General features: G+C 33.3%; 1 protein-coding gene across 4 annotated transcripts in view; it reads left to right on the top strand.

Moving 5' to 3' along the window:
• Nucleotides 1-3647: 3647 nt before the first annotated feature.
• Nucleotides 3648-26767, top strand: part of LOC106618372 (dynein axonemal intermediate chain 4) — a 95752-nt gene continuing 72632 nt past the window's right edge. For 3 of the 4 annotated variants that reach the window (XR_011396729.1, XR_004977112.2, XR_004977111.2), the window contains exons 1-3: nt 3648-3759; nt 3813-5530; nt 6672-6884. Coding sequence is in view for 1 of the 4 variants with exons in the window: in XM_014236099.3 (XP_014091574.2) it covers nt 3745-3759; nt 3813-5530; nt 6672-6884; nt 8072-8306 (2181 nt within the window). In the remaining 3 variants the exon portion in view is untranslated. Of the gene's footprint in view, nt 3760-3812; nt 5531-6671; nt 6885-8071; nt 8442-26767 lie in introns of those variants that run through there. The other variant, XM_014236099.3, reaches the window with a different exon arrangement.

The following is a 26767-nucleotide window of genomic DNA, read 5'->3' on the forward strand; positions in this document are numbered from 1 at the left end:
TTAGCCAATAACCAATTTGTCATGGGTTATTTAAATTGTTCAGATCGAGTCACTGTAACATATAGCTGCCATACAAACTGATTGAGCAAAGTTCTTGTAAAGAATTTTTATATATGTAAAGAGTATTTTAGCTTCGGTGCAGTCGAAGTTAACGTTTTTTCTTGATTTCGTTATCACACCTTTGTTTTTTAGCAACACCATTGTTTTGTTCAATGCTTGAAATGATTTTTAAGGTTTAATTTTTTTATGGACATTTGGCATTTTACTCTTTTTATTTTTTGAACTTTGAATACATCTTAATGTTTAGAAATATATAAAAAAATTGTAACTTTTAATATAATTGAGATAAACTGTTCTATCTTTTAAGTTAGCCACAGTGTGCTAAATTTGATTAAAATCGGTTCAGTAGCTTAGAAGTTAACTACGGACAAAACGTGATACGTAAACTTTTATATACAATATATTGGTAAGAGCTTCAAATAATCGATAAAAGTATTGAAGTTCAATCCAATAAATTATACAGAATTAATCGAAAAACTTGACTTGGCCTTGTACCAAACCAGCACATTCATCTTATGACAACCACAGCAAATCCCGTTTAGTTGATAAATCGCTGCCACCTACACGTTTCGCATTAAAAGCTTTCAAGATTTAAAAGTTTATTTTAAATTATTTTTCATTGTTTAGGTAAAATACTTTCAAGCGCTTTATACTTTCCACAGATGTTTTTAGCTTTATTTAAATTTTAATGAACATAGTATTAATAGACACTGTTTGTTTACATATGTAACTACTTAAATATTTAGGTAAACATTTAATTTAACTTGCAACTTAGTGGGATTATAAATACTCAGTTTAATTGCGAAAGTTTTGCCTTTTAATGAATAAATAAGATATGAAACGTAATCCTCGATTATTAAATTAGAACACAAATCAGCAATCACACATACTGATATACATAATGCATGTATTTAAGCTCTGCTATTCATTGCATTTATCTAAAGTTCATCAGATATTTATTTGATTGGCACTTTGTGTTTGTTGGAAATTTATTATTAAAAGTAAGTGTAAATAAATTTGAAATATAATATATGCAGACACCGACATATTCATATACTTGTATATTAAGGATATTCACATTTGTATATTTTAATGTATTTGTATGTCGAAAACTTCGAAGTATTGAATAAGTGATTTTGATTGCAATTCTATAAGGAAAAGCTAAGTCGTGAGTGATATGGATTGTTATATCTTTCATCATTTGAGGCTTAATTTCACTTATAACAGAAATACCTAGTGTGACAGTCGATTTCGAGAATTAAAAAAAAAACTACTGTAACAATTGTTTTAAAATTTTGAGGTTATATGTATGTATTTGTATATGTTTTAAGAATATCACGTAAAATTTTTTAAGAAAGAATTTAAATATTCGACTTACACGGGATCTCCACGGCGCTAAACAATAATCGTCCACTGCTGCAGCGATTCCGGCTTTGTCCGTAGGTAAAACATAAGAAACAAAATTATTTGTATAACATTGACTTACGGTCGAAAAAATCCAAAATTTTGACAAAATGGCGGCATTTAAAAAAAGTTGAATTTTACCCAAAATTTGTTTCGCTTTGTTCAGAGCAAAAACTGGTAAATTATTGCATGGAGAGCTATATACAGAATATGCCCAATAGATATGATAGTGATCTGTTAATTTCTATCCGAGTAATCACTCAAGTAAATTCGAAAAATTTTGAGAAAAACTCGTTTAAATAAAAACTGATGGGGCTGATTAAACAGAGCGTATACATATTAGAAGGCTATAAAAATATTTTGAATTTTAATTTGCAATTTAAAATTTATCGATATATGGAAAAATTAAAAAGTAATATATTTACACAAAATTGCATGGCTTAACGCACTGAGTGGTACTGGTCGTTATCAGTTGGAGAGATGAAGGTTCGAATCTAGATCATGATATAAAAATTAAAGAACTTATTTTTTCTTATTGTAGAATATGTTTTACTAAAGCTATGCCGAACCTCCTAAAGGATGGGGAAGCAGAAAAACATATTCTTTGACATAATTTGATTTTACTGACAAAATTGGTGCCATCGAGGACATAGGCATATAAAGATAAGATATAGAATGATACGATCTTCCAACCTTCCCATAACAAGATTAATTTTCGATTAACAATAAACTTCAGTCTCTGCGATTTCTTTTTTAGCGATCATTCTCTTATCTTCTGAGTATAGGAAAAAGTCACTGAGGTCCAGATTCGGACAATATAATACTTGCGGACGTAATTTAGTTCAGTTCCGCATACTCAGTTTGTTCTTTCGTATACCAAAATTTTAAATAATATTATATAATTATTTAATATCTTTATAGTAGCACTTATCTCAATTAGCTTCATTTTTCAGTCGTTTAAAATCATATTGTGAACTTATTTGATGTATTCATATGTAAGTTCCTCTTTCGGAATGTGTGCTTGGCCTGGCGCAAAACCCCTATAATACTCGGGAAGCCATTAGCAAGAGTGTTGCAGCAAAATTGTTCTCATTGGAAAATTTTTGAGTTTTTCTTGCGTAGTGTCTATTGAATGAAGTGAATGCATTACTTACTTGGCATTTATTAATAATTCTGCCAAGATTTTCCACAATTTCGCAGTACTATTACTGCAAGCAATTTAAAACATTGTCTCTCCACTGTAAAAAATCGTGAATATAATAATAACAACAAAACGTACAAGAATTTGAATAAGCTTTCCACTCGATAACGCGCAAATCCGCAACGCTTAACCCGCACAAAATTTTGTTTACTTTAGCTGCGAGAAATTCCCAAAATGCATTTTGGCAGCCCAGTAGCTGGCTTAACGTTGCTCTAAGCGGGTTGTTGACGTTTGCTGACGGTCTTGACGATTATTGCTCCTTTTCGCAAGATTCGCTATAAGTTTTACTTTTTTCCACCCATTTCCGCTGGTGGCTGCAACTCAGCATGCAACCATGTCGCTCTGTAATGGAAAATTCGTTGGAGAAAATTGGAAAGGGTGGCTACAGCTAAAAGAATGTTTGCGAAGGGTAAATGCAGTTAAATAAAATGGAGAAGCACTGAGAGTTATCCAAAAAATAGGAATTGGTATTTTCTCCAAAAATGTTTCAAAGTATTTATTTCTTTGAGATTCAGTTTATGATAAAACTGATCCAAAAACATATTGTAATACAATTAAAAAGAAATTCATATTTTGCCTTTAGTAATCTTTTGCGTTGTATAGTTGCGATCGGGTACGTTATATAGCTTTAGAAAGATAAGATTTCGCATCAATATAACTTCTTACACAGTTTTATCATTCCTGGACACAAGATTGTTTGAGAGTGTGGAATATAAAATAAAGCTGAACTATTCCTGTAGTTATGTAGTCGATAATATATTGAATAACAACCAGCGTCGGACAACATTATTTACAGTTGACGATTTTCTTTAATAAGTTAAGTGTAAGCCTACAAGTTTTATTAATTTATATGTTCAAAAACAGAAAATTTGACAGTACGAGAGTTATTTCCATTTGACTGAGTTATTTTCAATTCCATAACTGAGTGTTTTTTTTTCGTATTGTGACACTTACAAAAATCAAAAAATCAATCATATATGGTACATACAAGTATTTTGAAAACATCACATTTTTTCTTAGAATTTTTGTAAGATCGATTGATTTAATTTCCGCTTATTCATTGTGAAAGTCAAAACACAATGTCGCGCAAAACCGTATGAAATACGTACGAATCTACAAAACATATTTTCATATTTTCTACTTTTAGTTCGGCGAAAAGAAAAAAAGCCACATATCGCGAGTCACTTATAACTTCGCGCTGAGCAAAGAAATCGAAAATGCAATGCTTTGGCGCCAATCGTTAGAACTTAGGGATAATGTACGTGGTAGAATTATAGATGTCACACCCAAGCTCATTGATACGGATACGAGATCAACGCTCCGTTTTCGCAGCATAGCGACCTATGCCGAAGATCTTATAAAACAAATGACGAAAAGTTCCAGCGTACAAAGTTTCAATAGTCGAAGAATAAGCATGAGTTCAGTGAAAGCGAAGTCCAGTACACGTCTGGGTCTGAAGCTTTCACTGGATGAAATCATACAAGCAATTGGGTCGAGCGGTTCGCTTCACGAAAATCATCATTATTACCATGATTATCATGAAATTACTTTTGCCAAGAGAGAACTGTTACCTTTTATAAAAGTGGTTTTGCGTAAATCGCCAGAATTCGTGTTATACAATCAAAACAGTTTTACAGCACCGAAAGGCAGTGAAGAAGCCGAAGCTGTCGAATATGACAATCGCATTTATGATTACCTAACAATAGGTAAGGGCAAAGTACGTCGGCGTTCCGATGCCGAAACGCAGACAGTTGGTGTGCTGTTGAAACCGCGCACTGTCAGTACAATTGCTAAGAAGTTCAGTGAAAAAGCGGCCTATGTATCATTTTTCGAAATGTTCGATACCTATCAACAATTACTCCAAACGACGACCGTACTCGGCGAACGCCACTCACTTAGTCCGGGCGTTTTAGATTTAATTGCAAAAAATCCAAAATTTTCCTATGCGGCCATGGTACTGGAACGTATATTGGCTAGCAATTGTTATCATCAGGGACAACGCCGTTATCGCAACATGAATATACCCACTAAAATGGACGCATATGCTGATTATAAATATTCGCTGAATCTTCTCTATCGCTTGATACAGCCTAAATTTCAAGGTGGTTTGGATAAGCGGCGTAAAGCTATTGCTGCTCTAAGTTTTTGTCATGGTAATGGTGATCTAATAGCCGTCGCATATGGTTTCTATTCCGACGCCTCAAAAGTAACCGTACCGAATGGTAACGTGTGCGTTTGGAGTATGAAGAATCCACAAAACCCGGAACGCATCTACAACTATCCAGTGCCGGTGTCAACAGTTGAGTTTTCACCATTTTTACCTTTTCTCATTGCCATTGGCCTATACGATGGCACAGTGCAAGTGCGGAACATAACAAAACCAGACTATCCGCCGGTTGCGATTTCGCAGCGTAGCGTTCTATTGAGCTGTGAACCTGTTACAGCTATTCAATGGATCCGTCAAACACAAGAGAACGCTGCCGAAGCAGATCCATTTTTAGCACTTACTCGTGATGGCAAAGTAGCGAAATTTCGCATTATACCGAGCCCGTATCTGTTGGGTATGCGTCAGATGGAGCTACTTCGTATCGAAGGCACTCCTGAGGGTTTACAAACCAAAAATATTATTATGAATGAAGAAAAGTCGCTCAATTCGGGTCGTAGCGCTAGTGGTTTGCATCTAGTTATGCACCCCGTGCAAAGCGATATCTATTACATACTCACCGACGAAGGTTGCATACAGAAGTGCTCGTTGAATCACACACATAATTATTTGGAAATGTTGAAGGTACATGAGGGATCAGTTAACCATATGGATTTCTCGCCTTGGTCACCAAAACTGTTTTTAACCTGTGGTAATGATTGGTGAGTGTAGAGGAAGTTTGAAATAGATTAGGTGTGGTTTTCGAACAAACGAGTATATTTTGCAAATATTTAACTTTACTTCATCGCTTGTTATTGAATTCAGCTCTTGAGGGGTTAGGGGTAGTCAGAGGCACGAAAGAATGAGAATTTTCAGTAATTTTTTTTTGCTATTAAATCATGTTATTTTACAAAAGTAGTAATACAGCATAATGATACAATGTTTTGACTTGAAATCAAGAGAATTTAAAAAACAGAAAAATTAAACTTCCAAAGTTATAGCTGTCTGTGTTGACCCAGTTCCGAAAAAAGGTCCTTGCGGTGAGAATCATAAGTCCTTGGGGATTCATCTAAAATCAATCGGATGAAAAACATTTTATAAATACATAATCAAAAATTAACAAAAGGCGGCCTTAGGAAATTTTTTTCTAGATTTTTGGGGAAAAATCAACAGTTAATTGGTCTTAAAAAATCGAAATTGTTGAAAAAAAAAATCTTTCGATCAGGCACGAGTTTGTTATGTATTCTAAAAGCTGTATAAATTTCATTAAATGTGCTGAGCAGTTTTCGAGTTACAGTTGTCACTAGTTCGAAAAGTCTAGTTTAGAGAAAAATGCATTTAAAGTTTCTTGCAGCTGCCGCTAGCTACATGCTCCCGAGCGCTTTGAAGTGCCCAAACGCTCTTTGTTATTTGTCGAATAACTCAAAAAGTAATTATCGGATCAAATTGAAATTTTTAGATAATATTTTCAAGATATTACACTTTCAGGCCGTGTTCAAAGCAAAGACATTGAGATATATAATCATGTTCATCTACTTCGCCCTTATAAACAGTCTTTCTTCATGAATTCTTTCAGGTATATTTCTCTTTGAATTTTTGGGCGATTTTATAACTCTGATTCGGAATTTTTTGTAAATTAAATCAGGGCCTAGGGGACTAGGAACCTAGGGGACTTAATTTTCAGTTCATAGACTATATACGAAAGCACTAAAGATAAAGCGAAAATTGAGTATTTTTATGCTTTTTGTAAACATAGCTAACTAAAAAGGGATGCTTATAGTTTTTATAATTTTTTATTTATTTTTTTTTTTTTATAAATTTTTATATTCTTTTTATAGTTTTGAATTTTTTGTTTATTTCCAGGACCATTCGCATTTGGCTTGAGGGTATTTTTCAGCCTCTAATAACACTTTGCGACCGATATATGCCAGTTCATTGTGCCATGTGGAGTCGCACTCATTCAACGGTTGTAATTGCTGTCAATCGCGAAACTATTGACATATGGGACTTACGACGAAATTTATTGAGCCCCATATCAACCACAAATATTGACTCTTCATTTCATACATTAGCAAAGTGAGTAATATTTTAATTAACAAAAGAATATAGATATATTACAATACCTTCAACACCCGATGGTTACACTATTCTAAGATAGTATAGCCACGAAGTTTGTAACTTCCAGAAGGAATCGTCGGAGACCCTATAATATGTATAAATATATATGTGTATATATAAATGATCAGCGAGCTGAGTACAGTCTGTACATACGCCAACTAGTCCCTTAGTTTTTAGGATATCAATCAGAAGTTATGCACACGTCATTTTCTTCCCAAGAAGTTACTTATACGTCGGAACCATCGATATAGGACCACTAGAGCTGTCATACAAACATCGACCCTAAATCCAGTTCTTGTATCGAAAACTTTGATTAGATACATATTTCGAACATATAGTTCAGATCGGACCAATATAGGATATATCTGCCATATAAACTGATCGATCTAAATAAAGATAAAGATCTTCATATAATATCGATTTTTTATTAAGTAGCCTTTATTCGACTTGAAGGGTGCTAATAACAAACAACATGGCTAAGAAGAACTTACAAAACGTTTTCCGTTGGATGCAAGCCGTTAAACGGTTAGGTTTTCAGATTAAGTTATACGAGTATTACATATTATTAGAGCTGTAGCAAATGCGCCGAAGATAAGGTTTTTTTCTTATTAAATCTCATCTTCAATTGTGGGTGTGTCTCACATGTTCTAACCCTCCTGTTGGCTAATATATTCTGTGACTAACACTAAGTTTACCATTGATAGCCAATTATCACTAACTAGTATAAAAATATATTTGTCTAATCTTTGCTGGGATCAAACCCACTTAGAGCTCAGTTATTTTTAATATAGCCTTTTTCGATGAAATTTCGGTCGCTTATGCTTCAATTTACGAGCTTCCTAATAAGTTCATACCATAGATTTTCCTTTTGTTTATATAAAGTTCAATAAAATTAGAGAGGGTTTGAGTTTTGTTATAAGCTCTTTATGTACAAATACATACATACATATATAAATGGCAATTCAAAACAATTTCTTTTGTCAGAAATCGCTCTTAGAAACACAAATAGAATTTAATTTGTCAAATCGAGAATAATAGCTCTATTGATTTAAATACTACATTTTCTTAAAACATTCTTATCAAGTTTAAAAATTTAGTTTTTGCTTACATCTGTAGTTCATACCTAAAACATCTTCTAAACGTAGATTGAGCTTATGCGGCCGATCGCTTGCTCTCGGCAATGAACGTGGCAACGTGCTGATGTGCAGCTTTGAACATATGCCCTTCGAATCCCATAATCAATACGCTGAGTTGGAGAAAGCGATCTACAACGCCATCAAATTATCACCGATTCTAATGCAAGATCTGAAGAACATTGGCTACTTTGGCTACAAAGCGGAGGATCCTCATTCCAAATCTACTTACTGCAAATATAAATGATTTCAACTCAAGCTCATATTTTGAATACTATTATTATCACATAATAATTTATCTTCTTGTATTTTTGTACGTACCTACTTGTAACGCGATGTTGAAAACACGAAATATAATATTAATATTTTGTGTGGAGCAAAAGTGTTTAATGTGATCTTGAGTCGGTTGAATTTGGTTGACTTCGATGGTAGTAGAAAAGAACGAATATCGGCTATCTCCGTAGTAAATATAAATAGCCTCAATTGAGGTAATATTCTGAGAGCTTTTACTTCACCAAAAACGGAACTGTCTCACAGTCAAATCAAAATCGTAAAACTTATATTCAGCATAGCACAACAGATGCCAAGTAGAACGAAAAGCAGAAACAGTTTATTCGAGTAAAGTCGTAATACGTAAATAATAAAGTATAGCGAGTGAAATTTATCTATTGGGTCCATAACTATATTCGCGCGTTACGCCAAGAGATGGTGTACCTTAAATATTATTCCACTGTTACAATATTTCAAAAGTGATTATTTTGACTTGGAAGACGGTAAACGTTAATTTCAAAACATTTCAATGCTGCCGGATACATTCAAAAATGAGAAAATTGGGTCAGATATATATTGAAGCCAAGATAAGCTGAAAGACGATTTTGCACGCCAAAAATATTGCTTGAACGTTACAAATAAAAGTTGTTTTTGCATCGGATTGTGACTAGTTATGAAAAATAGATCCAATACGATAACCTAAAATGAAAAAAATCATATGCGAAATCTGACCAACCAGCCAAATCTGTATTTGGTATGATCCGAAAAGCGCGTTATATTTTGGGCTTCTATGAAGACATTAATGGAGAATGCGACTGACAACAGCAACCGAAAAACTACCGGATCAATCAGAAGCTTTGCCTCACGCGCATGTAATACGTTTCACATCCGAACAGTACATCAAAAATTTCTTCTGCTCGAGAAAGCCGACTACGCATCTTGATATTCTCTTGAGCTAAATCTTCTCCGAGCTGTACTAAAAATAAGCGCCTTTGTACAGTTTATTTTTCTGCCATTCAGAATTTGCTTCAGTACATATTATAAAAGCATTGGTAGCAGCAATATTTAGTAAATCAGAGAACAGGGCAACTGACCACCGATTGGTTTTTCGTTTACACGAATATGTACGCGCTATTTGGTCCATTGTGTGGACTCCGCCTTTTGTCGAGTTGTAGTATTCAATTATTTTCGGGAATTTTGTTTTGATGATCTTGCAAAATATTACTGTCATGGTGAAAAGTGCTAAGCAAATAAACCATTCTGTATTTTTTTGACACATACATTACAGCCGTTTCTTTTTCGTGAAAAAAAATTTACTTGGGTAAAAAGAAAGCATCCGCAATTGGTTTGTTATAGCATGAATCGGTAAAAAACGTTTATAGTAAAGAAATAAGTTGTATGTCAATTGTTATATTAGCATTTGGAACGTAAAGTAGTTGCATGTTTTGAATCCATTGCTCATAAAATTTGCGAATAGGATCAATTTTATTTCCCCTCTCTTCTGATCTTCTGCTTTGCCTATCATCAAATGCTAAATCACTCCGAAGACGTGATTGCTCTCAAAAAACGACGTCCATGAAATTTGTCCCATAGAGCATTTGGACTTTGACCGTAACGTATGTGGTAAACTCCTAAAAGCACAATATGTTCATTATACCATATGTAATTATAACAGATAATAGAACACAATAATAATAATGTAAATAATTGCCAATAAGTATAAGAAGCCCCAGGGAGGCATCGAACTCCATTTCAACTATTGCTTGAAAACATTCGAAGACGCGTTTCCTTGCAAATTGCTTGCAAATTATATGTCTTTTCATGGCTTCGGCAAGGCATAAATCAAAAGTATCATGAATTTGCGATATACGATGAATAGCATAAGAAGTAACTCGAGTTTTTGTTCGAATTAAATTTTTTTCTTCCTGCACGACTATGAGATTGTAGAGGTGCTGTTGTTATCCTCCTTATCAGACGGTCTTTATCAAGAAATGCCGTGACGTTAGTTAAAGTCATTGCACTTACGTCCTCTACGCCACTGGAAATTAATTGTTCTGAGGATATACCTTCGTCGTCCTCCAGTTCAAAGTTACCATCACGATTTCGTTTCATTGTTACTGAACACAATCGTTATTACGGTAAACGCTTGCCAAGGCATTGGCAACAAAATCAAAATTATGACGTACACTTTGTTAACTTTTTCAATCATAACAGTATAATAATTACGAGTCATATGTTGCAAAAAACACTGACACTTGATTCTCACTTGTAGTTTATAATATCTTACCTCATACGTAGATGAATAATTTCAAAAAAATATACATATAATTATATACTTATTATCAGTTTTGCAAAAATGATAAAGCGTCATAATATGACCCCAACAGAATATGTGTACACTTGTAATAAAAAATTACCCTTTCAAATTACTTGAATTCAATTTATATCAACAATTTATGCACTGAGTAGTAAGAACTTTCGAATACTTTCCAACACAAAAAGAAATTAGATAATGTTAAACACATGTCATCAAATGACCCCTACATAGTAGCAGGGTTAAAAATATTTATATAAAAATTTTCAGAGGCAGCAATTGGTTGTCAATGACTAATTTTACAGAATTCTGTTACCTCGTATTTTACCTCTCAACTTTTCATAAGCCTTTAAACTCACAAAAATCAGATTCAATCTGGAAATATTTAATAAAAATTGGATATTTTCATCACATGTCTAACAGCAATTGTATCGCCTAGTCATCTCTTTGCTTGACGTTTGTCACTTCTTAATGTTGCCTTGTCATGTCATGTCATGTCGTTCGATGTCTGGCACGCCTACGCAGTCAAATGCTTCAATTCGATGAAAGCTGGAGTTGCTTGTCAGCTCGCCCGGCTTAACTGTCTCACGAGAATTACTACATACGAGTGAACACTAACATACACATAGCGTCTACATATACATATACATAAACATATATATATATCTACACATAGGCATTTAAATACCAGCAAAATCAGTTAGTGCTAACCCTGGGAACCATTACGCGAAACTGACAATGACTTTGATTTTCTTAAAAACCCCAAAAAGCGGTAAGAGTACAGCGCAGCGAAGAGTTCAAATAAGCAAATCAAATGCACGCAATCACATAAGGGAAACCCTCCCACACCACACCACACGGTTGATGTTTAATCCGGCCCTATCGCTCTTTTTTCATGTCGTCTAGTTTTTCCCCACAGTTTGCGGGTGTCAAGTGACATTGCTGACACCAACAATCAGCAGGAGAATGCAATAAAACTGTTGCCAACATGGGCAGCAGAATAAAGCTAGCAAGGAAGCTTGCTGTGGAAGACGTAATAAAAACAAAACCACTGTACAATAACAAGAAATTCCATTGACACTTGCCGGAGTGTTGCTTTTTGTTATTCATTCGCTTTTTTTTCTCCACTTTTTCTTTGTACAAGTATCTTTGATTTTCCACTTCTTCCACTGGTAATGCAATGCTAGCTGTCAAATGTGTCAAAGATATGTTGCTTGGCAACGGATGTGGTGACGATTTCTTGCTTGGATAAACACACAAGGCTATAAAAGTCAATCACTGGAATTGAACTTTATTCGTGTTGGTTTTAAGTTAATTGAATGTTTCAATCTTGAACCTTTAAAGCGGTTAAGTGATTAAAGGAAGCTGTTTGTATATATATGAACGAACTTTTTAATTCTAAAATACAAGTTTCGTATCAAAATATATAGAAATTAAATATGAAGTAGATAGATATTAAATGATAACATACACTTGATTTCTTTATGGGAATAATTTTAATCTTTTCCGAACGAAAATGCGTTAAAAAACCTCGTGCCACGAAATTTTTTTACTTCAGAGCAATAGATAATTATTTTCTAATTTTAAGGACTTATAGTTACCATTTATTTTTTTAGTGACCTAAGCCGATTGATTTCTAGTTGAACATGCTGTATGTTTAAGTTAGATAGGTATAGTAAGTCTCCAAATCCTTTACTTTCTATGAGAACTGGGTATTCCTTTCACATATCAACAAGTATTTGTTATTTTATTGAGTGCATTCATTAGGATCCTTTCAACACATTTATTATTCTGGGTTACCTCAAAATTTCGATTTTACCTATATGAACATATCTGATAAACAAATTCATCAGTTGTTTTAAATTTGACTTGTAAGTTTGCAAGAGAAGCTTATCAATACAAAACAAACCCTCCAAGACTATGCTACTTTAACTTTTTCATTACAGTTTTTTCATACGATCTAAACATTTTTTTTTGTATTTTATACATCCATACATACAATGTACACTTTTTTGTGGTATTCGCCTGGTGTAGTTCAAATGTATTTTCCGCTATAAATTTCAAATTGCTTAAACTTATTACAGCGAATATTTGTTTTTGTACCGGAAATGTTGGTGATTCCCAAAACGGAAGTCGAAATTTCCGATTACGTTACTGGAACACGCGAACTTCTGTATCTCACTCGCTATTTAAAATTCGCTTTATACAAATGAATACTGAAATTAAGGGGTAATGAATTAAAGTGCTTGTTGTGGAAATTTTTCTGCAGAATTCGAGGTAGTATTGAAGCGGCGAATAGGTAAGTACTTACAAACATGACATTAATTCTACCTATGTAGTATATTGATCTTGTATACAAGGTTAGTGATTAAAGACTAACCGTTGAAATTATATATATATACAATATATATGTGAGAGGTTTCGTCTCTCTTCATTATCTATTTAGCGAATATTGAACGCTTTGCTTGACGACAGGTTGTTGTGGTACTTCTGGATAGCACGTAATCTCGGTCTCCTTGCTTGCGAATATTTCCTGTTTTCAAACTTGACGAGTTAGCAAGCGGAAAGAGATTAATATGGGATGAAAACCGAAGATATACATATGTATAACTATTACTTGCAAGTCCAATTCTGTCCAAATTTTTCGGTAAGCGCCCTACCATTTCAACTTTCATAACTAAAAACACCAATACCAAAAAATGGCGGTAAATATAATATTTTACAGCAGTAGCCGTCAGCCAAGCCAAACAACATTTTCATACTCCAATAACTTTTTCTAGCGACTCAACGCCTGTCAGTTGACTGTGAAACGTTCATGGAGTGTGACATTTGTGATATTCATGCTAAAATTTTCCAAATCACTTTGAGGGCAAGAACGATAGAGACGATGCGCGAATGTGGACAGAATCCGAAAATGAAGAAAAACAAAGCAATAGGCACAGCAAACGCGGCAATAGTGAGGTAGTACTGATGTGGCTTAGAGGTGTGCCATATATTTGTAGGCAACGCTGTTGTGCCTATGCATAGGAGGCACAGCACGCTGTTTTGATTTGCGAGTAAAAATGGAAATAGAAGTTTGAGTTAAATAATATTTGTGTGTCGTTGGATAGAAATATCATTCCTCACAGCTTTTGCAATCAATGTTGTTATTGTCTTTGCAATTGCAATTCCGGTTGGTTCTATTGTTTTCAACTCAACAGCGTAGGTTTGATTGTTGTTGACAATCTTTTATTGTCAACTTTTTGTTTTAGCTTTGTTAGTGTTACTCGCTTTTGTTTTTTCTTTTATTTATTCTTTTATGTTTTCTCTTTTGCCTGTCAACGGGCATTCATCTGTCAACCCAAAATATGAGTTCATATAACGGTTTCTGGTTGATGCCCACAAGCCTTTCCAGGTTAAATAAGAAAAAGCTGAACAGTTGAGAGTTATTTCTACAAAGTAAATATTACTACAGCTAAAAGAGAGTATTTTAATTATAGTGGAATAGTTTTTGGAGTTGTGTAGAAATGTTTGTACTAATTTGTTAAAAAAATTATTAAAAATGAAAGTAATTTTCGTTTAAAATATCCAATTATATTAAATTTTGTGCTAAACTTTTCAATCCTAAGGCGAGATATACGTTTCTTACCATTAGAAAAGAACACCCCTTTAAGTGGATTTTTTAACCAACTTCTGCAACAAATTTTAGAGCGTTGTCATTTGAATCACTGTAGTTGAAAGATGACAACTTGCATGTGTCATGTAATGAGGGCACAATAGACCCTAGGTCACAGTACAAACCTCATCTTATTTCAGTTGATGTAACGAAGTGGCTCTTGATACCATTTCACGGTCCCAAAGATGAGTTTCTTTGCGAAAATCATGAAAATATTAGCTATAAGCATTTAGTCCTTCCATATTGAGAACTTTTGAAGCGACTAGAACCCACAATGTCATTCCTAAGACTAAGTTAAATGTATGTGAAAAAAATTGTGACGCTGGGATTTTATATCAAAATATATAATTTATTTTGATTCGAAATACCGTAAAGCAAGTGACAAGTGAGTTATATATTTTGTTCAAAGTTAATAATCTTTTGTCTATTTTAAAGTCTACTTTTTTGTACTTCACCAGCTAACTTGTTGGTTCATCAGTTCTTAGGGCTAATCAGATTTCTAAAGTTCTATGAATATTATATAGGGAGTTTTTTAGAGCTGTGTTTGCAAGAAGAAATGAAACTCATATAGTTTAATGTAATAGACACGAATTAACCTTTATTCTATACATAAGGATTTGCCGTTATACTTTAAAAAGGGTTTCAGGCAATTGACCGTCATGGCTGCTTCAAATAAATTACAGCTGAGAAGCCCAATTTTCGACCTCGTTTAGCAGCAATTGATGACGTATGTCAGCGCCGAATATTCTCTTCCAAGGCGTCATTTTTAGCGGTTAATGCGCTCACCAAAAGTTTTTTCAATAAATTGATTGTTTCGTTGACTGTATGGCATGTAGCGCCGTCTTGTTGGAACCAAACCATGGCTCTATAGCCTTCATCATTGACGGTAACAGTATGGTCTGCTTAATTTTTGAAGAAATATAAACCAATGATTTCCTCAATCCACAAAGCATATCAAACAATGATTGGCTTGTGGATTATAATCAGACCAAATTCGACCATTTTGTTTATTAACATACTCATTCAAGTATAGGGTGAGAAAAAAAAATAATATGACAGCTTGAGACTACTCACCTGTGATCTGTCAAAACGAGGCTATTAAGTTAAGTACCTCTACTTGGATCACCCTTTATAATTGATTTGTTTGTTTCCTAACCATTAATCCACTAACTGTCACTATTCAATGGAAATAATGTTAACAATTTATATTTTTTTACTACATATGTAACCAACCAATTACGAAACGTGCAATAAAAATACTTTTTTAATTCATACCACATTAAGTGATAATGTCAATATTTTATGTTTATATAAACACAATGCATGACAATCTGTTTATTGTTTGTCAAAGAATGACAAGCATTAAAGCGGTTCATTAACAAAGCAAAATGTTCAGAGAGCTTCTTTTATTCTGAATTTCCAACAATATGTGTATAAAAAATCTATTATGGACTTATGAAATTTGATTATGTGTGTTTACTGAGGTCATCAGAAAACCATTAACCTTGAATCAAAAAACAATATAAAAGCAAAAAATATTCTAACTGCGAAAAGACACACACATATGCATTAATGTATGTCGCATGTGTCAATAGTATATTATATCCGATAAATATTTGATTTAATTATAATATTCCTATGGACTTAAGCAAAAAAAAATAATGTCAATATTATATAATTAATTTGTAATAATATGTTAGGTGTAAAAAATTATATTTGTAGTCAATTTTTAAAAAAATAAAAAATGAAATAAGCCGCTAAATATTTTATTTTTTATTTTTTAAAGAAACGTTTTTATTTTCATAATAGCAATTTTCGGTTCGCTAAGGGTAAAAGAGTAGAGAATCAAACAAACTATACCAGCAATAGACTGCTAGTGGTGCTAACATGTTCGCTGATGCATATACGAAACTTTTCTGTATGTCTGTCGGTTTTAATTAAAATTTTTCATTCAACAATTCAATGACAAACTTGTATTGTCTTATCGGTGAATATGTGATTCAGCCGAAACATCTATACATGCACTGGTTGGTCACACCAAATGCTAGATTGACTGTAATGTAACCTATTTTAAATAAATAATAACTTTCACAGTGCGATTAAATTGTTAAACTGTCGATACGAAAGCATTTTTATGTTCTCGCAATGACTAGAACAATTAATATCAGAATTATTTAAAGGTTTTCTCAATAGGGAGATACGATTAAGATCAAATTAAAGTAGGTGTGGTCTCTTCATCTTATAACTTTTCTAGCCTCCATATGCCGAATATGGACATGTTATATGTAAATAGTCAAAGCATCAGGTAGATTTCTTTAGCTATAGTCGAAATTTAAACTTTATTGCAAATCTAAAGATAATTTTCTTTCTCTATATTCTTGTTGCTTTCAATTGTCAGCCACTCGTTCCGTAAGCAAATTTAAACAGTCGCCTAATTTATGATTACCAATAGCTGAGCCTTATATAGTGGATTACGGTATAAATATTTGTGCTCATACATCCTTTATACTCTTCTAGGCACATGCCACTCAAAATGGCCCATTTAAACGCCGTTTTAGTAAACGTTTTCTAACAAGCCACTGCTAAATAATTTAAACGCACACATGTGAATGGAAATAATGAGCTACAACAACAAAAAAACTAAATTAGTGGTGCGTTTCGGCACAAGAGCTGTATGTAAGCGGAATCGATGTAGAGTTGCCAGCGCAGGATGATTGAAATAATATGAAAGGTAGGCTCAAAATTAAGTCAAATTTTTTTCCAAATTAAAAATTTTTTACAAAATATATCTCAGATTATATTGATATTGAAAGTTTTTAGTTTACTAATAATTCTATCCAGTTTTTTTTTTTTAATATTTCGAATCCATTTTTGAACTTAAAATTTAGCATTTTAAAATTAAAAACATATTTGTCTGAATAGGATGTACCATATATCTCGTTATTAGTTCTAAATTCAACAGTTTTGTAATTTTTATTGTTGTGGTTGAAAGATTACCTCCAACTTAGCTATGAAGCCAGTCCCAAAGATGAGTTTCTCTACGAAAAATGCGCAAACAACAGCCAGGGACCATATTAATATGTTTTTGTTCTCAAGACAGACTTTTAAGATAAGAGTGATTATGTAAACTCGTAGGGTCCGAGCTCTTATCCTTAAAATAAATCAAATCATTATTGGAAAATTTTTTTAAACGCCTTTTGTTGCACCAGTGCTAGAACACTAGGTTTATATTAACTAGTATTTGATTAAACTAAATTAAAATACAATTTACACCAACAATAACAGAGTCCAAAAAAGGTTTTTAGCATGGATCAAGTCTTTGAAAAAATAAAAACATAAACATATAAAGCGTTGCCTAGATTGGCGCGATATTTTCTCTGTTTCTGTTCTCTGTTTGTAAAATAAATATACACTTTGGATATGGCTTTAATTTAAAAAACCTGAAAATATGCAAGAAACGAAATGTGCCTCCATAAAATAGAAACTGTAGCCTACATTGTGGCGCAAGCAGTTGAAAATTTGGTAATCCGGCTGTCATGCAACGCTCTTCATTGAAATTAACTATTGTTTTCATTCGAGCAGTTAACTATATTTTGAAATGCCTCTTTTCAAATTAAATCTTCACTTGATATTCTGCAACATACAAGAAGAAGGCAAATAAGAACCCTTTCTATTTATATTTGTGCATACGAAAGATTTCATTTGCTCAATACTTTTAACTGTCGATCCTTATGTTTTTCCGACTCTTTTTTCTAAAATATTTATTAAATAATTCTCAACGAATTGGCAACCCCTTCTTGCAGCGCGCATTGTTCTGCAGCGAAAAGCGATTATCAAACACTTTGTAAACACACAAGCACCAACGCATAAAATATCCGGCCTAAGAGCCGCCAACAGACACAATGTCAGCAGCGCACTTATACACATGTATATCTATTTTTTTGTTGTATGTATGTAGGTGTGCATGCTCATTTATTACGATATTGAAATGACAATGTCGCCGTAACTTGTTCCGCGTGTTTTTAGTCTGCTTTCCGGCGCATAAACACATGCACGTGAAAATGTGTAGAGAAAAACGAAAAAGCGAACAACAGCGCACCAACGGAAGGAAAGCGGATGTTGGCGATAAGATTGCGCGCGTACACTCATTCATTCGAAATTCACATGCATACACACACACACTCATACATGCTGAATTTTTTTTTTGCATATAAATGAGCAGTCAACAGCTTTGCAAGTTTTCCATATATTTGAAGTAATTTTTCAATGAAAATTGTGTCTGGCTGCAAGTTATCTGCGCAAATATACATTGTGTGCACACACAAACGACATACATTTTCATGTATGTGTGTGTGCGTATTCATGTATGTGTAAGTATGCGCGGTATGTGTGCCAATAAACTTTACAATACCCACACCAACACACCTTTATTACCACATTCACATGCGTTTACTTTCTTTCGCACAGTTCCGCTCGCCTTAGCATTCTCCCCCTCGCCAGTTTCCGTTCAACTTTCACGCATTCAAGATTACGCTATAAACTGAGGTAAATTTATTCTCTAAATTGTCGCTTGCCATATAAGTTACACACATATGTGTGTGTTTGTCGGTAATGTGTGTGAAATTGAAAGCGAAGCGCTTAAACATTGTCCTTATTTGTGGCTTGTTTGCCCTTTTGACTGCCGTGAGCGTCACGTTGACTGCCTGCCGAAGTTTGTCAATTAATCGAGTGAATGAGCTGCGTTTAATTGAAATTTTATGGTTCCGGCGTAAGTGCAGCTGCGGCATTTTCTTTTGAATTCCCTACAAAATTGAAAAAGGTGCTATGACGCAGACATACATATATATATTCATACGAATATTTAAATCTTTATTATAAACATACCTACATGTGTCCCCGCATGCCAGTGGGGTTTGCAAAGTTAAAAGAATTTGGAAACGGAAAGGAAAATTTGACATGAAGTCGTATTCATTAGTTTTTTTATACCCTGAAAAAGGGACATTAAGTTTGCGTCGAAGTTTGTAACACCCAGAAGGAAACGTCGGAAACCCTATAAAATATATACATAAATGAGCATGATGATCTGAGTTGATTTAGCCATGTCCATCTGTCTGTGTATACGCGAACTAGTCCCTCAGTTTTCAAGATTGATCTTAAATTTTACACATGCTTGTATGTATAACTCTTTCATTTGTATCTTCGTGAAATTAGGTAGGAATCAAGTTATGGTAAGGAACATTGGTGTTTGTGAGGGGTATTATAGCGTCGGTTTTAACGTTGATTAAAAAAAAAACATGTACAATCGTATTATTTAGAGAATCGTTCATCTGAGGCTACACTGTTTTTCCATCATTTTCTGATATTTTTGGACCAATTTTTGAGAACCTCTTCTGATGTGAACCATATTCCATTGCGGAGGTTCTGTATCGACTGGAACAAATATCAGTTAGAAGAGGCAAGGTCTGGGCTATATTGTGGCTGAGAAAAAACTTCCCAACCGCCGTTTTTTAAATAATTTTTAACCGATCCGGCAGCATATGGTCGAGCGTTGTTGTAATTGAAAATTATTGCCTAGTGTCTAGTCGCAAATTTCGGGTGTTTTTCTGTAATCGCTCGTTTCAGTTTGATGAGTTGTTGTCCGTGGCGTTCCTCGTAAATGGCCAGTTTCATAAGCTCATCATACGGCACACGTTGGCGTTATGAATATTCGGCTTTGCCTTTGATTTGGCGGGTTGACCAGGTTTCATATAAATTTTTTTGTATTTTAGGTTATCATATGGATCCTTCACCAGTCACAATTCGATGCAAAAGCGTCTTCTTTTTTTAGCGTTTCAGCAACATTTCTTGCAAAATCGTCTTATAACGTCTTTTGGTTTCAATTCATGAGACCAAATTTCCTTGCTTTTGAATGTATCCTGCTGCGGCTGCTTTTAAATGTTTTGAAATGGCTGTTGAGTGACTTCCAAATATTCTGCGAGCTTTTCTTATATTTGGAAACAATCCTCATAGAGTAATGCGTTCAATTTCTCATTTTCAAACCTCCCAGAACGTTCTTTGTTTTCCAATTAAAAATTAGCTTTTTTTAAACGTGCAAACCATTTTTGTCACATTCGCTCCGCTAATTCATGTTCCAAATAAGCTTCCACCAAGACGACGACTTTCGGATGAGGTTTTCTTCGTATTAAAGTAAAGTGCAAAAACACTTTTTCAGGCACAAAGCTGGACATATTTGAGTGAAAAAAAAATATTATTGTTTGTGCTTCAAATGAGTGGCGTATACTGAAAAAGACGCATAATAACAGTAGCTCTCTAACGCATCATCAGAATATGATCGAAATCAATGGAAGTTTTATCATCTCTAGACAAATCACACGAATATATTTCTGTAATGATCCTTGAACTCTGATATTGAAATATTTTTAGTTATTATTATTTTTAATTTAAAGGTGATTTGTTGAAAGTTTTTATTTATTAAGATGATGATTGTAAATCTTAACCTCGTTAATGAAACAAATAGCTAAGTAGTTATGTAATTCTCTTGGGAATATGATCTGAGATCGGCTAATATCAGGTGGATAATAACCTTATCCTTAAGTACTGCGATCGTTTGCTTTATCCGCCATTTTTGTGAAAGATATACATATTTCCATTTGTCAACTTAATATTGCCCTTTTACATCAATTAATAACCACAATTAAGATACCAATGTAGTATATTGTTATATCCGCTTACCACTTCCATTAGTTTGGTGAAAAATTAATAGCTCGAAAAAACTCGCAAGAGTGTCAAGTCTAGATGAAGTTGAACTAATGAATTATCAACGGAGGTGTATTAAAAGGTGTATTTTTCAGACATGTGGTTTTTAGGTAACCATTTAACTACCAAATGTGGCTTCATCGCTGAACGTAATTTGTCTTTCGAACCGAACCATTATTTTGGTAATAATTTTGCACGATTTGCAAACGTTATTCCGAAGCAAGTCTGTTCATAAGAACTAACTCCTTCGCCTTATTGAAAACCACACGTATAATCGAATAATTTTTCTAAAAAGTCTGGTTTTTAAACCAATATCACCTAATCCGTTGAGGATATACATAATCTATAAAGTGATTGCTATGTTAATTTCTTTTAAAAACGGAACGCTGCTTTGGCGTAGCTGAGCCATAGTGAACCAATATTAAAGTCCTTTCAATTTCTTTCGTATCGATCTTCTAAGTCACAGAAAATCATTATCCTCCCATGCTGCTAAACCTAAAACTACCTTTTTGAACGCTTTCTGAAAATGTGCCCACATATACGCTGGCTTTTAATTTACTAATCGAAATTCATATTGACTCTCCTCGATAAGCCAAGCGTTAGAGAGTGGGGAATCGAACAAACTTAACCAGCTGTTTAAACTTACAACATGTTTTCAGACATATGCGTTTCGTTTCTTTCTTTACTGCGGAAATTTCTCTTGTCGCGTCAATTGGCATTTTACAAACCCCTATTTTTTACATTTTTAAAATCAATATTTTAAAGTTAAATAGACAAAATGTTTTGACAATTATTTTAAATTGGAGCCATTCACAATACTAAACCTAATATAAATTGTGTAAAACTAAACTAGGTAGCATTGAAGAAAGATTTTTTATCACCTTAACATGCTATACATTTTTGACAAGAGACATAACATCAGTGTAAGATGCAATAGGCGCCCTTACCGAATGCTATGTTTAGCATTTAATCACATTTATTTGCAAGCCGCTTACTTTAAGACAAACAATTGCAGTAGTCACACACATTGCTGGCTGTGGCTCTACTATACTCTACCTCTCACTTTTTCTTTGTCCAAATTGCATCAATTCTTAAAAATTTTGAAGTCAGCTGAGACCAAGCTTACAACCATGTGCAGCTAAATAAGAACAGATTTTTTACTTTCACTTAGCATTGTACAAAAATAAAAATTTTAGAAGAAAATTAACTATAATTAATTATTTTATATAATTCTTTTTAACTTTTTCAAAACTACTAATAAAATTGATGGTCCTTTCTTACCACAACTATATGGAAGCGAATGCTAGTATGCGTCTGTGTGTATTTGGTGTACAGATATAATTGTTACATGCTCGCATGAGTTCTGCTTTAATGTGTGGTTAGTTGTGGTTATTTTGCTGCAACACCAGCACGACCATGACTGCTGCCGCAAACAACAACAACACAACAGCAATTCCAAGCGAGCAATAAAAGTCATTTTACCTACATATGCATCATACATACCTACATGCCATACATACAAACCACATAATTTCCAGCTCGGTAAGCAACAATACAATTTCCAAGCAAGAATTCTCTTTTAGCGAGGAGATAGTTGTCGTTTTGTATTTGCGTATATGTGTGTCTGTCTGTGTAATAGTGGTTCAAGTATTCTGCGGAAACTAAAGAAATTTGTTGAAAATTTTGGAAAATTGGCTACCGAAAACTATGCTACTCATCACAAAAGGAAATGTGCTTGCCTTCCTTTACACATACATACATACATGGCTATGTACTCTGGTATGTTTTTTTGTAAGTGTGTGGATATATGTGTACGCCTTGACCGCTTGCGAAATTTTGCTCTCCAGACCACAGACATTTTAATAAGCAGAAATATCCCTAGAGAATTTGAACAACATATTAATATAGCTTCTTAGAATAATGCCACAGGGTATTTTGCCATTTTTAGGCAAAATTTTTTGGATATACCCCGCAGTGATATGAACTAGTTACTAGTCACTTATGAACCACTAGTGCAACTAGTCAGCCAACGAATTTTATTCCATACAATCAGCTGATATTCTTTTAAGTATCGAAGCCCAGGCGGTCTGATGTCATATCTATGTATTATTCCAGTTTCATACTAGGCAAAATAGCCAAAATTATATTTAGCCCAATTACAAAGCAATATCACTGATCAAATGAAATAGTCCATCCGAAAATCGTTATAGAACTTTTATAAGATTGATATCTTTGTGACAAATTGTATCTCAAATAGAAATTTTTTGTTCAAAATTGGTATATTCCACTGTAGAGTATTCAAATTGCGATATAAAAGTAAGCTATCAATTTTAATTGATAATTTCAAGCTACAAAGTTAATGATTATCACAGAGCTGTTACAAAATGTGTGCAGAGTGAGTTGAGACTCGATTGTGTGACAGGGCTTCTGCGATCTATTTTGGTAGTTCTAATGAGAATTAATAAATTTATATGAAAAATTACTACCTCCACAACTAAAAAAGAGTTATTGTGTAGAGTTAGACCAGTTTCACTCTTTAAAGAGCTACCCCTGCGCTAGTTTTAAACCAACTATATTTCCTGCTAGGTAGCAACTATCAACTGGTTTTCTTGTGTGCTTAATTCTTATTCTAATATGCTCCTTTTTGCGTCCACAATTTGAGATTAGCACTTTGTTGTTTTTAAATAGTTGTTGTAAGCAATGAGCACTGGCTATTTTACTTTAATTTGATTTTATGCTTCGCTAGCTTAAGCCACAAATGTGGTTACTCACAAGCAAATATGAAACTATTGGTTGAAATTGAGTACATACGAGTATTATTTCGAGGATTTATTCTTTTATTGTGATTTATTTGCAAGCAAGGTGGTAGCAGAAATGTTAAATTATAACACTTTGTTTATATTTTATTTATTTGTTTTTGATATTTTTATGGTAACTTGTTGTATATACAAATATATATAACACAAAATTCCGTTTATTTAAAACCTATAAAGTGTTATAACTTACTCTCCAATTAAGACACAAAACTGTAATTTAATATAGTATATAAAAGTATGGTTAAAAAAAAGGTATTTTTTATTTTTTTGTTTTCTAATATATATAATTATATATGGTGTAGTAAAAAGAAATTCATTAATTTTGTATGAAATAGAATGCCTTAATTATTACTTTTCGTATCCAACCTCATTCAAATAGTTTCAAGCGGTTTTTATGCAATGTTTAGGTTCTGGACAATCGTTATCGAGGAAAAACTGTAAAATATAGCTATTTTCTTTTGCTAGTGTCCATCTTTGAAGCGCGCTCAAACAAAACTGAATCAACCAATAACAAATACTGTCAAAAAAGCTTTTTTAGTACGAAATGTCATCTTTTTAACGCTATTTAGCCGAACCCGACTGGACATATACAACGCAAGGTACAGATTAATAACGCCACCTATTAAAAAAATAATGGATTTCTTTTTACTACACCTAATATTTTATGTAAACTATTCAGCATATCAAAGATATATATTCAAACAGTATTTTGTAAAATTTTTAATCAGAAAAAAAACTCAGCCGTTAGTCATCATCTTCATCTTTCTTGCCGTCTCATAAAAAAAATTTGCTCTTGTTGGGGACATCATAACTCACTATTGGTTCATCTTAATTCAAAAATCCAAAAATATTTCGTTAACACTTGGACAAATCGCGTTATTAGACGAAGGAAAAAATTTAAGTATACATTTTTGACAAGCTTTGCACAAAAATCACTTTTTTTCGCCATGTATTGGCTCAAAGCAATTAGTTGTAATAAAAGGAAACCGTTTCATTTATTGACCAGATGATGGGCGAAACTTCCGAAGAGGCTATCTCGCATCGAGGTTTATCTCGGATAAAACAAAAAAAAAACGATATTTTGAAATTTTCAAACCCGCCGACCCCTATAAATGTTAGTAAAATGTGGGCGTGGCCCCACCCTTTAAAAGTTTAAAGTACATATCTCTCAAACCACTAAAGCTGAATCGACATACCATAACTTGCTGAGAATAATTCTTGTAAACTACCCATGTAACGGTTATGTTAAAAACTACTAAAACTTCGATAAGTCACTAAATACAATAAATACGTCAAAACCATATCACACACAGAAAGGATAAATAAGACTCATTCTAAAAGTTAAACAATAGGCGTGGCATTGCCCCTTTCTACGTGAAATCTCATATCTCACAGGCTCCTTGACATATAATATACTTGTATTAACATTATTTTCTCCTTTATATTAAGGTGTGAAAAAGTACTAAATTCGACTACTTCTCATATAACACAATTTTAAGTTTCATTGTGGTATGCAATATCTTACGGTAACTGATTGATATTAAGCTATATATTGGGTTTTCAAATAGGGATGATATCATTTTTAAGTGTCGTTTCGGCAGTTTTTAATATGTCATGCTCTGTATTTTTTCTTTTTCATTGTATTCAGTAATGTTTACAATTTCATCATGACAAGATATACGCATCAACAACGTTTAGAAATTATTAAATTTTATTATCAAAATAATCGTTCTCCAATTGCTACTTTTCGTGCGCTTTTGCCATTTTTTGGTCGTTATGGTTATGGTGAGTGGTGCGGTAAATAAACAAACCTGTCGATTCTGAGGCAAAGAAAATCCACAAATTATTCGTGAACAACCATTACGTTCACCTAAATTGACATTTGGTGTGGTTTTTGGTCTGGTGGAATCACCGGTCGGTGTTTCTTTCGAAATGAAACTTTGAAAATGTCTGAAGGTACTATCCCGACTTTGGTTCTTAAAAATTCCGAAAGTATAGAATGTTTGATTACAGCCGAAATTAGCCATTCTTTTCGTATTTAATTTAATAGTTTTTATAATAAAAAGTGGCTTAAAATTTATAATCTGTTTTAGAGTATTTAATTAATTTCTGCTTATAGGAATCCTTTGTTTTTTTTTTTTTGTTTTTGTTTAAATATTTGTGAGAGTTTTTTTAATTATTTATTTCACTTTATAAAGCTACTCAATTTTTATGTAAATTTTTTGTTTATCCTTTATTTTTGCCAAAATTTTAAATATTATACTAAATTAAAATATAAATTCTTTAATGGCATTTTATTATTATTTTTATATTTAATATATTATTTATTTTAGTTTATTTTTTTAAATCTCTTATCCAGTTTTATCCATCCAACATTGAATATACACTTCTACATACACGCTTTATGGCCCTCATCCCACTCTTTATATCCGTTTTTCTCCGCCGGATAATTGGCGATACTGCGCATGTGTGAAATCAAATACCCACACACATGAAAACGGCCTACATTGCACAGTGCGATTTCCCCTGCGATATTGTAGATGAGCTTCTAAGGATGAGCGTACATTTCTACATAAATATGTAGGTAGTTGTAGATGGGTATGTGGTCCTGTAGAACTGTAAAAAAGGAATATAAATTTACAATTTTGTTTTTGTCATTTTTACACCAATAGTAATGCGTCATAGCAAAGCTTTTGTTGATATTTTTTTTTATAAGAGAGCTGCTTGCAAGCACTTATGGGCACTGTGAGGGTGGCGCTTAAATATTTATTTATTTCGGTCAAATGGGCTGCAGGATGGAAGGTAAATGTAAAATGTTGCACGTGTGTGTAGGTGGCGCATGCATCTAATATAACAAACGAGTCACCTGTTGCTAAAAATAATCATACAATGTGTAA

Source organism: Bactrocera oleae, chromosome 5 (genome assembly GCF_042242935.1).
Source record: "Bactrocera oleae isolate idBacOlea1 chromosome 5, idBacOlea1, whole genome shotgun sequence".
NCBI classification, from domain to species: domain Eukaryota; kingdom Metazoa; phylum Arthropoda; class Insecta; order Diptera; family Tephritidae; genus Bactrocera; species Bactrocera oleae.